The 14921-nt window shown below is 52.1% G+C and overlaps 1 protein-coding gene across 1 annotated transcript in view; it reads right to left on the reverse strand.

Moving 5' to 3' along the window:
* Window positions 1–14921, reverse strand: part of Dnmt1 (DNA methyltransferase 1) — a 45965-nt gene continuing 31044 nt past the window's right edge. Inside the window, 18 exon segments of the mRNA NM_053354.3 lie at window positions 1–1012; window positions 1293–1383; window positions 1730–2206; window positions 2615–2792; window positions 3070–3236; window positions 4560–4701; window positions 4858–5140; window positions 5277–5405; window positions 5676–5760; window positions 6790–6982; window positions 8918–9139; window positions 10709–10882; window positions 11310–11446; window positions 11523–11724; window positions 11837–11952; window positions 12524–12671; window positions 12810–12907; window positions 14685–14865. Coding sequence (NP_445806.3) covers window positions 972–1012; window positions 1293–1383; window positions 1730–2206; window positions 2615–2792; window positions 3070–3236; window positions 4560–4701; window positions 4858–5140; window positions 5277–5405; window positions 5676–5760; window positions 6790–6982; window positions 8918–9139; window positions 10709–10882; window positions 11310–11446; window positions 11523–11724; window positions 11837–11952; window positions 12524–12671; window positions 12810–12907; window positions 14685–14865 — 3064 coding nt within the window. The 3' untranslated portion in view covers window positions 1–971.

Here is a 14921-nt window from a genome sequence, read left to right on the forward strand (position 1 = left end):
GCCTTAAATTACTGCTCTAGTTTAGTACAGTGGCACTTGGAAGGACTGCCACAACTAGTGGTCCAGCCTGAGCTATACAGTGGATATAATGGTCAGACATGGTTACACAATATATCAAAAAGTTATGTGTGTTGAGTCAGATCCAAAGACCCAGGAGACTCTTGTAGGCTTGTGTCTTCTAAGTCTTTTTTTTTTTTTTTTTTAACAGAGCTGGGGACCGAACCCAGGGCCTTGCGCTTGCTAGGCAAGCGCTCTACCACTGAGCTAAATCCCCAACCCCAATGTCTTCTAAGTCTTAAACCAACTAGAGTTCTGCAGATAGGGCAGATAGACAGTACTGAGGGCGGTTTAGCCATGGTCTCTCTTCCTGCTCCATGATCCAGGTCTTACGACATCACGATCCCAGGACGGCTGCTTTGTTACCAGACACCACAAGAAAAGATCAACTCCAAGACAAAAAGGGCAAAGTGCCCATGAAGATTAGCCAAGAGGTTTTAAGGGGCTTTCTGGAAAGATCTACTAGAAAGTTCCGTTTGCTTTTCACTGGGCAGAAAGGAGTCACGGAAATGTAACCCACCGAGGTAGCTGCAGTGGAGGGTCCATGGACACGAGCCCCTTCCCCCATCCCCTGATAGTGGGGATGCTGCCAGAGACATCGATCACTAGCTGGGTGCTTTATAGAAGCGCTTTATTTTGAAGAAATATTACAACATATAAAACTACATCAAGTCTCACTTGCCACCCACACAGTGGCAGATCTGATAGAATACAGAATAAAAAAACAAAACAAAAAAACAAAAAAACAAAACCTTAAAATTCAGAATGCACAAAGTGCTACACGGCTTGGTCACAAAACAAACCTCCAACAGCTTAGTGTCAGCCATGGTCACAGACACGGAGCAGAACACTTCAAATGATGGGGCTCGACGGGTTAAAAAACATCAGTGCACGTGGGGCTCTGGGTGAGAGCACTAGTCCTCGGTAGTAGTCTCCTCCTTTCCTTTAACTGCAGCTGAGGAGAGAGGAAAAGGAAGTCGTCTGGGGAACACAGATGCTCAAGCTGCCTTGAGAACCCGTATGCGACTGGAAACATTCAGGGCTGAGACAGCTCCTCATTGTCCCTGCACCCAAGTGCTTGGGGCGGTCCTTGAGGCCAGTGCCTGCTGGCTTTGTCAGAATGCTCACACTGCCTTCAAAGGCCACTGTGCCATCTGCCCCGGCTCTACCACTCTCACCTTGTGTGTACACAGGCCCCAGTGACTGGAGTGGCCTTCCAGGAAGGTGGCACATACCTGAGGCACTCTCCTGAGCGCTGGCCAGCAGACAGAGCTTAATCTCCAGGCCGATGGCTTTGGCCAGTGGTGGTGGCACAGCGTTCCCCACCTGCAGGAAGGAAGGAGGTAACGTCAGCTTGACACCAGGCTCAGGGGCCTGACCATGACCTGAGTTTTGTGGACTTGGTCTACACTGAGATGTCCACACACCACAGGCACTGACAGTTTTTGCTTGCTCAGTCCGAGACAGGGTCTATGTAGTTCTTTAGACTGGGGTCAGAGATCCACGTACTTGCCTCCCCAGTGCTAGCATTAAAGCCTGGGAAGGGCATCTGTGCCATTGCATTGCTGCTGCTGACCCACAGTTACACACACAACCTGACTCACAAGCTGTGGCCCCCTACTCCCAATTCGAGGCTGAGGCTACTTGGTGACAAGCTCTGGGATGGACTGACCTGCCGGTGTCTGTCCAGGATGTTGCCGAATAACCGGTAGGTATCTGGAAAGCCTTGGGAGCGAGCACATTCCCGCACACTCACGACCCGGTGCTGCTCGGGATGGAGCACCCGGCCTTGCTTGCCCATGGGCTCAGGGTTGGTGACGGTGGTACTGAAGAAGCCATCCCACTCCAGACGCCCGTAGAGGCCAGCCCAGTGGTTGTGCCGGTTCCCAGTGTGCGGCAGGCACCAGGGGATGAGCGTGTTGAATTGTCTGGAAGCAGGGTCGCAGGTCTTGCCTTCCGCACAGGAGCAGACCCCACGCAGGGCCCCGGTGCTGCTGCAGCCGTTCTTCGTGTCGTGGAAAGTGTAGCGAAGTTTATTGGTTATGACGCCATCTCTCAGCCGCACTTGTATGTTGGGCAGGTCACGCCAATCCGATCCTGGGGACAGCGGGATGTGCCGCATACGGGCAGCCACCAGCGCGCTCATGTCCTAGAACACAGGGAATCCCAGCTGAAACCCAGTTCAGGGAGCACAAAAGGGGAGCCAGAGGCTCGGATTCCATCAGGATGAGACAACCACCCAACCCCAGCTGAGAGATGGCCGAGGACGCCTGGTGCATGTCCGGAGGGACATGTGAGGTGAGCGCATTGGACAAAGAGGTTCCGTGTGAAGTCAGCCGGGGAAGCACAAACACGAGGACTGATGTAGGAAAAGCCCATACAGAAACGCTGTTAAGAGGGCGCTGTGGGGACATTTGGATGTCAACCTGGACCATCTGAAAATGACACTGTGCGGGTAGGAGATCAGAGATGTTGAGCCTTGAGGCTACGGAGATGTAAGCGAGCCCAGGAGAGAAGCTGGGCCAGGCTCTCGCAAGACCGAAGGGAAGCTAGCTACCTTGCAGATATGGTCCCTGAGGATGGGCTGGTAGTGCGACCCTCGCAGCTGCCTCTGGAACCAGGACTGTGGCTCTCCATTGTAGGAGATCTCGGGGGCTGAGGCTCCATTCTGGATCTCAGGGAGGTCAGACATGGTATCTCGCACCGTGATGGTTCGGAAGGGACCCGAGCTTAGCCTGCAGCAGAAGGTGCTCTATTAGAGGTCAAGCGGGTGGTGGCCTCTGCTGGAACTCAGGATGTGAGGGGCAGCTGAGGTATGGGCCCCTCTCAAGTCTGCTGCCTGCACGTGAGGCAGGACCTAAGGTGGAGTGAGGCAAACCCAACCGGGCTTGAGATTCCAGCCAGAGTCCAACACAGATCTCCTCAGTAAGCCAGGGAACACGAGCAAAACATGGAGGGCTCGGCACTGTCACAGCCACTCTCCCACACGTGGGGGCCGAGCACAGCTCCTACCTTGTAATGTTGCTAACGAACTTCTTGTCGTCCACCACAACACTCAGCTGGCAGGCACGGGGGGCAAACACGTGTAGAGGTTCTGGGAACAGAGGCAGCTTCTCTCCAGGGGCTGCAGCCAAGATGATGGCCCTCCTTCGTGTCTGGGCCACACCATACTGTCCAGCCTGCAACAGGGGAAGAGAGATGGCATTAGGCAGTGTTTGCCCAGCTGGCTCTTCTCAGAGAGCCAGACTGGAAAGCAGCAACGCATATGCATACCTGCAACTCACCAAGTGGCATGGCGGCCACTGGCCAGCAGTAACAGTTTGCCCCAGTCAGCCAGGGCCATGCCATTTGCAAAACTCTCATTTTGGTTAAATGGGGACAACCCCCAAGATTACAGTAAGTTGAATTTATAGAAGCAAAGTCACTCGTCTGCATAGGCCCCTGCCATCCCGATTCTGTCAAGCTCAGTTAAGGCTGACCCCGGGGAATGCTAACCCATCACTATGTCTTCCGACTCTTCCCTGTCTCCTCACGGTAACTCCTGCATCTGTAAGTGGATGACAAGACCTCTGTGTGACCAGAAGGAAAGCTCCCATCCCGTGTTTGCTCTGGATAAATCCTATTCTGCTGGGCCGCTTCTCTTGTATTTTACTGACCTTACACCGGTCAATCCCAGCCCTCCCAGGGAACACTGCAAAGACGATTAAAAAGCACTGGGGAGGCCAAGAGCCCTCCCTCCACCCCTGACAGTCATGAAGATGATGAGCACAAGGCGGAGGCGAGGGTTGGGAACACCAAGCTCATCCCAGGTGGCCTCCCATGACTTGTTAGTTCAGCACCCACTGAACAGCTAATTTTGTTGTCCGATTGTGGAATCAAGGTCTCATTGTAGCCCAGGCTAGCCACAAACTTGCTATGTAGACAAAGAAGAAACCAAGTCCTGATCCTACCTACAATCCCCTCTTACTTGTGGGATGGTTAGTGTGCGTAACCACGTCTGTGTGGTGGCCAGAATGGAACCCAGGCTTCCTGATGGTGAAACGAGCTCTCTACCAACTGGGTCCCAGCTAACCACGATCACTCTGGGTGCTGGGGACAGGACCAAGGCAATGTACCACACTGAGCTGCGGCCTAGCTCTAAATCCTGAGATGCCGGCCTTCAATGCATGGAATCCCTCTTCTCCAGCCTCCCAGGACTAGAGAAGACTGGCTTTCTCTGTGTAGCTCTGGCCATCCTAGAGCTCTGTAGACCAGATGGCCTCAAACTCAGATGTGCCTACCTGTGCCCCTAGAGTTGGCATTAGAGGTGTGGGCCTCCATACCTGGCTAACCTATGCTTTTCCACCTGAGCTGAGCCACTATCTTCACAACCATACTGCTGGGCATGCAGACCTCCGCTACTCACAGCCCAACCGTCTCCTGGTTAGCGACGGGGAGCAGCAGCCCAGGGACTGAACTAGGGGAGGCCACTTCCGCCCCTCTGCCTGCTGTGAGGGGCCCACCTGGAGCACACCGAAGGTGCACTGGTAGCCCATGCGGACCAGGCAGCGCAGTGTGAGCTTCAGCACCATGGAGCGCCTGAAGGACACGAAGTTCCTGACATTCTCCAAGAGGAAGAACCGAGGCCGGTAGTAGTCACAGTAGCTGTAGGAGCAGGAGGGACATAATCACTGCAAACCCCTACAGGGAACTGGCAACAACAGGGTGGGGGATGCTCCCCCTGGGGGATACTCCCCCAAGCCTACATCCAGACTGGGAGTTACCCAACAGCAAGCTGACAGGGTGGTGGTCCATGCTTACCTGAGGAAGGAGACCACGAGGGAGTTTTTGAACTTGGAGTAAGTACGAGAGTTGAAACGGTTCATGCCACTGAAGCCCTGGCAGGGCGGCCCACCACACAGCATCTCCACATCGCCCTTCTGTGGCAGCCTCTGGCCCAGAGAGTTGGTCACCTCACCAGCCATGACCAGCTTGAGAAGCACGTTGCAGTCCTCTGTGAACACCGTGGTGCCAGGGTTGTTCAGCCGAAATGCCTGGGCTGCTGGTTCCCACATCTCGATGGCCCACAGCGTCTCCGAGATGCCTGGAAGGCACGAAGCCAGGTCTGTTTTAGATCTGTTTTAATTCTATTTGATCAGACGTGCATCATCCCACGTGACAGCGGACCTCATTAAAGCCTCCCTAAAGACAGGCCAGAGTCTGACCCAGTGTGTGCTTACCTGCTTGGTGGAATCCTTCTGTTAATCCTCCACAGCCAGAAAACACATCCAGGGTCCGCAGCTTAGGCAGTTTGATGGCTGCCTCGGGCTCTTTGGGCTCTGATACCTGAGGTTTTCCCTTCCCTTTCCCTGGAGGAGGAATAGTTATCAGCCATCCAAAGGGCCACCAGACTGCTCGCCTCAGGCCTTATTCAGAGATGAGACCTAGAGTGGCCTCTTGGGAGACCTTCCTGAATCAGCCCCCCAAGCACTGGCATCTAGGATCCCAGGATTTGGGAGGTGGAGGCAGGAATCTCTAGGCTCCAGTGCTGCCTGGCCAGCATGCGCCTTCTCACAGAACCGCACTGAGGAGGATGATGGGACAAGGACACCAAGGAGGACGACAGGACAAGCACACACCTTTCCCCTTTCCTTTGCCTTTGTTCCCAGGGCTGCGGGCATGGTTCGGAGGGTCTTCAAAGCTTTTAGTCTTTGAATTGTAGGCCTGCACAGGGAGAAGCCACGTTAGTACAGAAGAAACGCATGGATCCCCTCACAGTGGTTAAGAACTGACTGACAGTCTCTTAATCTCTGAGCAGAACCACGGCCAATTAATTAGCCACCAGTGGAATTTGATCTCACCATTGCAAACAAACCTACAGGCAGCTGGTAGAGGTGCTAAGGTGTAATACGAACTTGAGGGCAGAGAAGCCATCTACAAACTACGTGGGACTGAAGTGTACTCCAAGAAGGGGGACACTCAGCACATCAAAACCCTAGAAGCCTACAACAGTCTCAGATACATTTTAATGGTGGTAAGACAATACAATGTTTCTGCCCTAACACCTCACACAGTCAACAGTCAGCCTGCTAGCCATCAGCTCTCCTCATCAATGCCCCATCCTGCTTCCATAGCCAGAGTGATAGGCATCACGGCAGTTACACAGTGTGGAGGCCCAACCCAGGGCTCCATGTGTGCCAGGCAAGAACTCTACACATCCAGCCAGAGCCCCAGCTGCACTGTATTCAGTCTGAATTCCAGCACTTGGAGGAGGCAGGAGGTTTCCCATCAGTTCAAGGTCAGCCCAATCTGCATATCGAGTTCTAGGGCTACACAGTGAGACCCCAAGTCAAAGGAAACAGAACAGAAAGACAAACAGGACTGCAGAGAAGGAGCACTGACTTCTGAGGACCCAGGTTCAATTCCCAGCACCCATATGGTAGCTCACAACTGTCTGTAGCTCCAGTTTCAGGGGATCTGAGATATTCACACATACACACCCTACACACTCCCACCTCCAACCTCCACACAGGCAAAACGCCAATTCTCATCATGAAAATAAAAAATTTAAAAGTCACTAAGCCGAAACCAGAGGCCACACACGCATTAGTCGCTTCCTTAGCCCATCTTGTATCTCCTGTCCTGAGACACACTCAGGACCCAGCCTGTGTCTATCCCTGAGCCCTGCCCCACCCTGAGCCACTTTCTCGGGCACCCTGCTCTCGCACATTTGCCCCTGAAGCCTGGCTCCACCTCGAGAAAGTAGAAGCGGTCGGGGCCGCCCTGTGAGTAATCCTGGATGCTCTCAAGCAGGTCCTCTCCGTACTCCACGGTGCAGCGGCCTTGCACGTCGCTGAAGTCCACCACGGCTTCCTCATCGCTCCAGTAGAGCAGGTTGATGTCGGCGTGGTAGGTTGCCTGGATGGACTTGTGGGTGTTCTCAGGCCTGGGAGGAGGACGCCAAGGGTCAGGACGTTAACACAGATTTGTAATCACAGGCCAGAGCTCCCTCACTTGCAATGCCTAGATGGCACCTGGGTGCTGACAGGAACCTTATTAGTCTAAGCCTCACGCCGTAACTTAAAGGCATTTTATTTTTTGAGAGTGTCTCGCTCTGCTGCCCAGGCTGCCCTCCAGCTCGGTGCTCCTCACCGCCAACACCTCAAGGGCTAGGACTACACCCAGCCATCCCAGTCTACAGGTTACTTTAGGCAGCATTTAAAAAAGACTTATTCATTTTTGTTTAATGTGTATGGGTATTTGGCTCCATGTATGTCTGGCTATGGGAGTATACAGTGCCCATGGAAGCCAAAGATGGCATCCGGTCCTGTCAAACTTAACATGTCTGTAGCCACCATCTGGGTGCTGAAAACCATCAAATCTTAAGCTCCGAGCCACTTCCCCAGCCTCTGCGTAGCAGAAGTATACCTGTGCGCCTGTACGGGGTCAGCGGTAGCAGAAGTATACCTGTGTGCCTGTAAGGGGTCAGCTGTAGGACTTGAGTATTTTGGTTTGAGGAAGTTCAACCTATAAACTGCACCACAGAAAAGACAACACTGGGCTGGAGAGATGGCTCAGTGGTTAGAGCACTGACTGCTCTTCCTGAGGTCCTGAGTTCAATTCCCAGCAACCACATAGTGGCTCACAACCATCTGTAATGAGATCTGGTGCCCTCTTCTGGTGTGTCTGAAGACAGCTACAGTGTACTTACAAATAAATAAATAATTCTAAAAAAAAAAAAAAAAAAAAAAGAAAGAGAAGACAACATCCCAGTCCAGTCAGCTTGGTGACCACTACCCTTACTCGGCCCCAATGCCACAGCAGGAATGGATTCCAAATTAGGGACTGGTCTGCTCCCTGCTTTCATCTGCCATCACTGCTGGGTGCCCTGCCCGTCTGTGACCTTGCTGAGTATCACAAAGACCCCAGGAGAAGACTCAGGTGTACAGCAGGTTCCGGTATCCCGTCACCTGGGATGCCTGTCACCTGGGACGCCGAGACAGGGGTCTCAAGTTCAGCTGTGCTGGTGAAGCACCTACTGGTCCATCTGGGACAGTTTTCCTTCACAGTGGCCCCTCCTCACTTCCAGTTACAGGATTTTTATAAGAAAAAGACTGAGGGGGTTGGGGATTTAGCTCAGTGGTAGAGCGCTTGCCTAGGAAGCACAAGGCCCTGGGTTCGGTCACCAGCTCCGAAAAAAAAGAACCAAAAAAAAAAAAAAAAAAAAAGAAAGAAAAAAAAAAGAAAAAAAGAAAAAGACTGAGAGCTGAGGCAGGAGGATCGATAGAGTCTCAAGGTAGGAGTGGACTACATAGAGAACCCGAACTCCAGAACGAAACCCAGTTTTGTTTTGTTTCAGAGACAGGGATTCTCTGTGTAGCTTTGATTGTCCTGAAACTCACTATGCAGACAAGGCTAGCCTCGAACCCTAGAGATCCATCTGCCTTTGTCAATCAGCTAAAACCCATTCTCAAAGAGGCCGAAAGCACACATACATGCACAGAGAGGTTTGGGGTGTGCACGTGTGTGAGTGTGCATGCGTGTGAGTGTGCGTGCATTTGCGAGTGTGTGCGTGCATGTTTTCTGAGTTAAGCCAAGGGCTGGAAAACAAACTCCAGAACCAGCAAGGACAGTGTGTGCAGAGCAGGACTGGGAGGGCAATGGGAGCAGAGAAAGGGACTGTAGTTTGGGAGGGAGAAGCCACATAAGTCAGGACACATTCCTTGATACCAGCTTTCGGTTTTTGTCAGACATCAGTTCCCCAGTGGCCCACAACTATGAAAGCCTGAGAGCTCCAAGTCTGCAGCACCCCTGTACCCGCAGGATAACCAGAAGCCACCTCCCACCCCCTAGAGCCACGCCCCCGCGGAGCCACGCCCACCTATAGAACTTGTAGAGCCTGATCTTGATGTCTGCCTCATTGACCTTGCCACCTTTCTTCTTGCCACAGTGGATCTCTTTTATCCGACCAATCCGATAGGGTTCAGGGGCGTCCAGGTTGCTTCCTTTGATGTAGTCGGAATACTTGCGGTAATGCTCGGGGTACAGGTTCTCATTCACAGGGTCCCTCTTAGAGCGTTTCATGGGGCTGGCCATTTTGATGCTGCAGAGGGGATAGGGAAGGGCGCAACTGAGCTGGGGCGAGAGTCTAGATGACTGGGAGCAAGTCGATTCCTCATCACAAGCTGGCACATCCAAGCACCGTTAAGGAAAAGGGACTCAAAAATCTCATGGAAAGTTTAAAATGCCACCCAATTCCCAGCGCTCAGGTGGGTGTGGACATTTTCACGTGGAATCCCAGGATTTGGGAGGCTGATGGAGGATCAGGAGTTCCAGGCTATCTTGGGATACCGGAGTTTTAGGCCCACCTGGACCTGCCCCCCAGCCATGTGGCATCTTGAACTTATTGGTATGGGACAAGATCCTGTCGGCAAACACAAATTGCAACGTCACAGGATGGGGGCTTCACTAAGAACAGCAGCTTCTGTGAGGGCACCATCCCCCCCAGGTGTCAGCAAAGTCAGTGTGCGCGCGTGTGTGCACTTGTATGCGTGTGCGTGTGTGTGCATGTGCAGCCTGCATGCTGTGCCTCTACTTGGTACATGACACCCCAGGGAGACCCGTGTAGAGGGCAACAAAGACAAGCACCGCTGACCGGTAAAACACAGCACCATTACACAGAGGCGCCCACCCAACTTCTCAGTTCCATGGGTCAAAACAGGAAGCTGAATTTGAGGATTGAGGCCCCCTTTCCCTAGTGCCCAGTGGGACCTTCAATCTAAGATACTGAGGTATGGTTTGCTACACACGAACTGCGATTCCAACTTGCTCTAGTGCAGAGGACACAGTGGACAGAAGGTGAAGGTGATGATGTCCCAATATCTGAGGAAATCCTGTTCACAGTAAAAGATCTCGTTCTCCAGACCACGGGTAAAGCACTGCACTTTCAACAGGTTCAGACCTTCGAGTTCTGGGAGGCGAGACCCCAATGAGCTTCAGGAAAAAGACTGCAGGGAGGAAACCTAGTCCGAGGCCTCACGGGTTCTGCGAGGCAGAGCTGAGGCAGGAGCAGACTGTCCAGCATCGCGGGTCTCACCCAGCCTCACGACATCACAGCTCAGATGCTGAAAGGCTCCCAAGGCAGTGTGAGGAAGGCCAGGTCCCCAGGGCTGCACTATTAGCAAGTGGTAGAGCGTTTACAAGGGAGGAATGTCCCTGGAGGGACGCCCTCAAGGGACAGAGGCGACAGAACCTCTCTCCCTCGCTTCCTAGTCCGATGACATGAGCTGTTACCACCAGGCCTAGGGTGATCTGCCCAGCCTTGTACGGGACCTTCCAAAATGAGCTGGAATATGGCTTCCAGTACTACAAAAGTCAGCTACATCAGGCATTTTGTTATGGTAATAAAGCTAACAGTTCTGAAGTTGAAATGTAGTCATTAGGAGGTTGGGGATTTAGCTCAGTGGTAGAGCGCTTGCCTAGGAAGCACAAGGCCCTGGGTTCGGTCCCCAGCTCCGGAAAAAAAAAAAAAAAAAAAGAAATGTAGTCATTAGGCTATCTGCGTCTCACTAGAAACCAGAGTGATGGTCTAACACTGGCTTAAGGGATCAGCTGAGGATATTGCAAAGCCAGCTGACTGGTGTGGAACTGGTGTGGAACGTGGGTCACTCACTTGAAAGTAAAGGCCTCAGGAGGCAGGTACACACTGTCACCCAGTCGGTAGACAACACCGTTCTTGGTGATAGAACTGCAGTAGACCCGGCCGTCCACCTCCTCAAGTTGTTCCAGGACTTTGGGCATTTCTTTTTGTCTCAGCTCAGCCAGCCGGATACAAGATAGGCAGAACCTGCAGAAGCCAAAGCCGGAGGAGAAACTCAAGGTTCTGAGGTGGCAACTACTGAGATCCAAGAACATATCTGCAGGTGTCTGGAGAAGTGTCCCCTTTTTTAGGTCCACATTTTGAAGACAGTTCTTGGGGACCACGGCTCAAAGGCAGAAATGAGCACTAGAAACAAGCCAGAGGCTGTGAACAGCAGCAGCAGTGTGCTTGGCCAGCACGCCCCAGGCCCAGGGTTACAACCCAGCACGCAATGAGTATGTTTAAAAGAAGGCCACACCTTGCTCAAGGTAATCTCCAAGTGGTCAACATATTTAAACATTTCCAAAACGTTAGGCCTCTTTGGTGAGCAAAACGCAATTGGGAAGTAAACCTTTCTTGATGCCCAAGAGCAGGGCGGGGCACAGGGAGGGCTTACACTGGCTCCCACACTCACTTGTGCTTATTGTCCTCCGTCGGCTGGGTCTTGGGTGGGGACTCAAACCTTGCGTAGTCCTGGCTGTACCAGAACTGGTAGAAGTAGGTCTTCCCATCCTCAGCCCCCGGCAACATGGCCTCAGGGTCCATGCCTCCCTATGGAAACAGACTTGTGTCGATCCGGGCTCTAACAGTGGGGCAGACAGAGTATGGGTCGAGAGAAGCCACTCACCTCCATGGCCCAGTTTGGGGAAGGCCCTCTGTAGATGACCTTGACCTTGCTGTGGATGTAGGAAAGTTGCATGTTTTCACACTCGCCTACAAGGAACAGCTCCAGAGGGTCAGAGGTGGCTCCGAGGACCGTGTCTGTCCCCGCGCAGAACCAGTGTGCATGGAACATCTGCCCGTTCTTGTCTTCCCACAGTGCTGTGACCCTGTAGCATAAGACGAGACAGGGAACAGACATCTCACGTAACCAGCACAACTTGGGTCTCATTCCGACACAGCTGGACATGAGGTGTTCAAGAGGAAGGTGGGCGCACACACCTGGCTAGATACAGTGGTTTGGAGGGATCATCCGGAATGACCGAGACGCAGTCGCCCACCTCCAGAGTCTCTTCGTCGATGCTCACCTTCCAATAGTAAGTTCTGTTCTCTTCGATCTGAAAGCAAGCAATGGAGCTCAGGTGACGGCCACATCCGATGGTCTCACTGGATTTAACCTGGGTGGCAGCTAACTTCCTATGAAAATCGCTTGGGACTAAGTATGTGGGTCAGCAGTGCAAATCTTACTTAACAGATACAGACTCTGGGTGCCATCCCTAGCAACCCTTAAAAAAAAACAAAAACAAAAAAAACTCCCACAAACATGACTTTTGATCTATTAAGTCATGAAGGATGGGATGGCTCAGTGGGTAAAGCTTGGCTCCAAGACAGATGACCCAAGGTTGATATCTGGGATGGAAGATGGAGAACAGTGACTTATGCAATCTGTGCTGACACACTTGTGCTGCAGCATCCTCAAGTAAATGTAATAATGATGCCAGGTGTAACACACGCAGCTCAGGGTTTACCATGAGGAATGAGGTACAGCTCAGGTACAGAGCTCTAGCCCAGCATGCCTGGGGCCCTGTGCTTCCCTCCCAGCGTCAGGAACAAGGGAGGGGAAGGGGACAGCAGCCGCCAGGCTCCTGGCTGCAGGGCACACCGGTATACAAGAGGAAGGAGTCACACCTTCACAGGCTCCCCGAGCCAGGAGATGCGATCCTTATTCTGTTTCTTCTTCTTCCCTTGGTGCAACTTTTTGGGTGACGGCAACTCTGGTATATCATCATCAGCTTCTTCGTCTTCATCTGCCTCCTTTACGGCCAAGTTAGGACACCTGCAGAACACACACTGCAGTCAACCCAGCGAAAAGCCAAGTCAGCTCCATACCACGTCCCTGCAGGACGCTACATGGCACACTTGCCTTAGCCACCCTGGCCCCTCTGTTATCTGAGCAGAGCATAGCACAGCCTACCTCCTCTTGAGGCAAGCCTGTTTACTCCGTCCGGTGCCACCAAACTTAACCATGTCTTTGCACGCCTTGCACTTCCCACACTCAGGCTGTTGACAGACCTGAAAATACCAAGAGTCGACCAATCAGCAGATTCTCAACTGGCAGCTTTCATTTTGTTTGGCTTTATTTGTTTTTGTTTTTGAGAAGAGTTCTTTACACAAAGCTCTGGCTGTCCTGGAACTCACTACGTAGACCAGGCTGGCCTTGAACTCAGATACTCCTGCTTCTGCAGCCGAATGCTTGAATTAAAGGTTTGTGCTACTATATCCAGGCCCAGGAACGTTTACTTATAACTTTCAAAGATATGCATGTTCAGGGCCAGTGGGGAAAGGCACTTGGTGCCGAGCCTTACAACCCAAGTTCAATACCCAAGACCCACAGAAAGGTGGGAAACCAACTCCGGGGTTTCTTCTGACCTTCATATGCACACTGTGGCCCCATGGAGACACTCTAATAAAAAATTATAATAAATAAATAATATATAATAAAAAAGTGTGAAACATACTGCATTTGTGCTGAACAGCTTTTTTTTTCCTTTTTTTTTTTTTTTTTTTTCGGAGCTGGGGACCGAACCCAGGGCCTTGTGCTTGCTAGGCAAGCGCTCTACCACTGAGCTAAATCCCCAACCCCGCTGAACAGCTTCTTACCCTCCCCCCTGAGTGATACAGCATGGCAGCCACATGTGGCCTGAATCTGTGTCAGGTATCAAGTCAGCCAGCTGTTCACATACACATATGGCCTGAACCAGTACCAGTCAGTGGGGACAACCCCTAACAGACCGAGAGAACAAGGTAAACAAGGTAACCAAACAGGGCCACCAAGCACCCAGCTCCATTTAAACCACCACTGCCACCACAAAAACAAAAACAAAACAAAACAAAAAAGCTTTAAACAAATAATCAGATACAAGGACATTGAGAAAAGTCAAGGAATGGCAAGGACAGGGCATCATGAGAGAAAAGAACTTGCTACTGTGGGGTGTGGAATCCATCCAGGCTCCGTTGTACCCAGGGAAAGTCAGGACAGTACATTGTAAAAGATGACTTTCTCTGAAGAAAAAACCCCAGCAGCCCCCTGGATGCTAAGAGCAGCACATGTAGGAAGGCGTCTCCTCTCCCATTCGAAGGCCCAGGATACCCAAGTCCCTGTACAGTCTGAGACAAGATGAGCTGTAAGCAGCTGTCAGAACATGCTGACATCAGAGGTGCATGGCAGTGCACACCTGAGTGCCCAGTGCACACAAGGTAGGTAACACCAGCAGTTTCAGGTCAGCCTTGTACACATAGGTGCCTCAGAACATATGTGCATGTCTTAGGCTATGGTTCGGGATAAATTCATTCTCTAATTTTTCAAACATGACAGCCCAGGCTGACCTCAAACTCACTAGAACACTGAGAATGACCTTGAAATCCCGATCCTCCTGTCTCCACTTCTGAAGTGCCAGGATCACAGGCCTGTGCCTCCAGGTGTAGCTTAACCACATCTGAAGTTTGGGTTTGCTTGTTTAGTGTGATGTAGGTGGATTCCAGGCTACGTCTACAAAAAGGATTCACAATTCACAAGAGCCAGGCATGGTGGCACAGGTCTGGAAACCCAGCTCTTAGAAGTCACAGTGAGGCTTCCGTAGCCACAAGTCTAAGCTGAGAGAAAAGTGCTCATTCGGTTCTTCTCAGGGAACCCAGCTTCTGTAGTCACAGCGTCATCCAGACCAAAAGCCCCAGACACCGACTTCAACCCTCCCTCCATCTGCCTGTCTGGCCCTCAAGGCAGGCAGCTACCCCAGGGCATGAGCTGCTCTTCTTCACATCTAAGAGCAGCCAAGGACGGCCCACTCACCTCACAGACACCACACCGGCGGCGCTTCATGGTGTTCTCTTTGTCCTCCTTGTCATCCTTCTCGATCTGCTCCGAGAAGAAAGTGTCGAAGATCTGATAGACCAGCTTGGTGGTGGTGGCTTTTGTGGGCCCCTTGCGCTTCACTTTGGCAGAATTGATGACCGTGCGCCTTGTTGCTCGCCTGAGGGAGAGGACCACCATTTCAGGGACCCAGGCGCAGGGGACTGCCTCCTCTGG

The sequence above is a fragment of the Rattus norvegicus genome, chromosome 8, assembly GCF_021556685.1.
Source record: "Rattus norvegicus strain SHRSP/BbbUtx chromosome 8, alternate assembly SHRSP_T2T, whole genome shotgun sequence".
In the NCBI taxonomy this organism is placed as follows: Eukaryota; Metazoa; Chordata; class Mammalia; order Rodentia; family Muridae; genus Rattus; species Rattus norvegicus.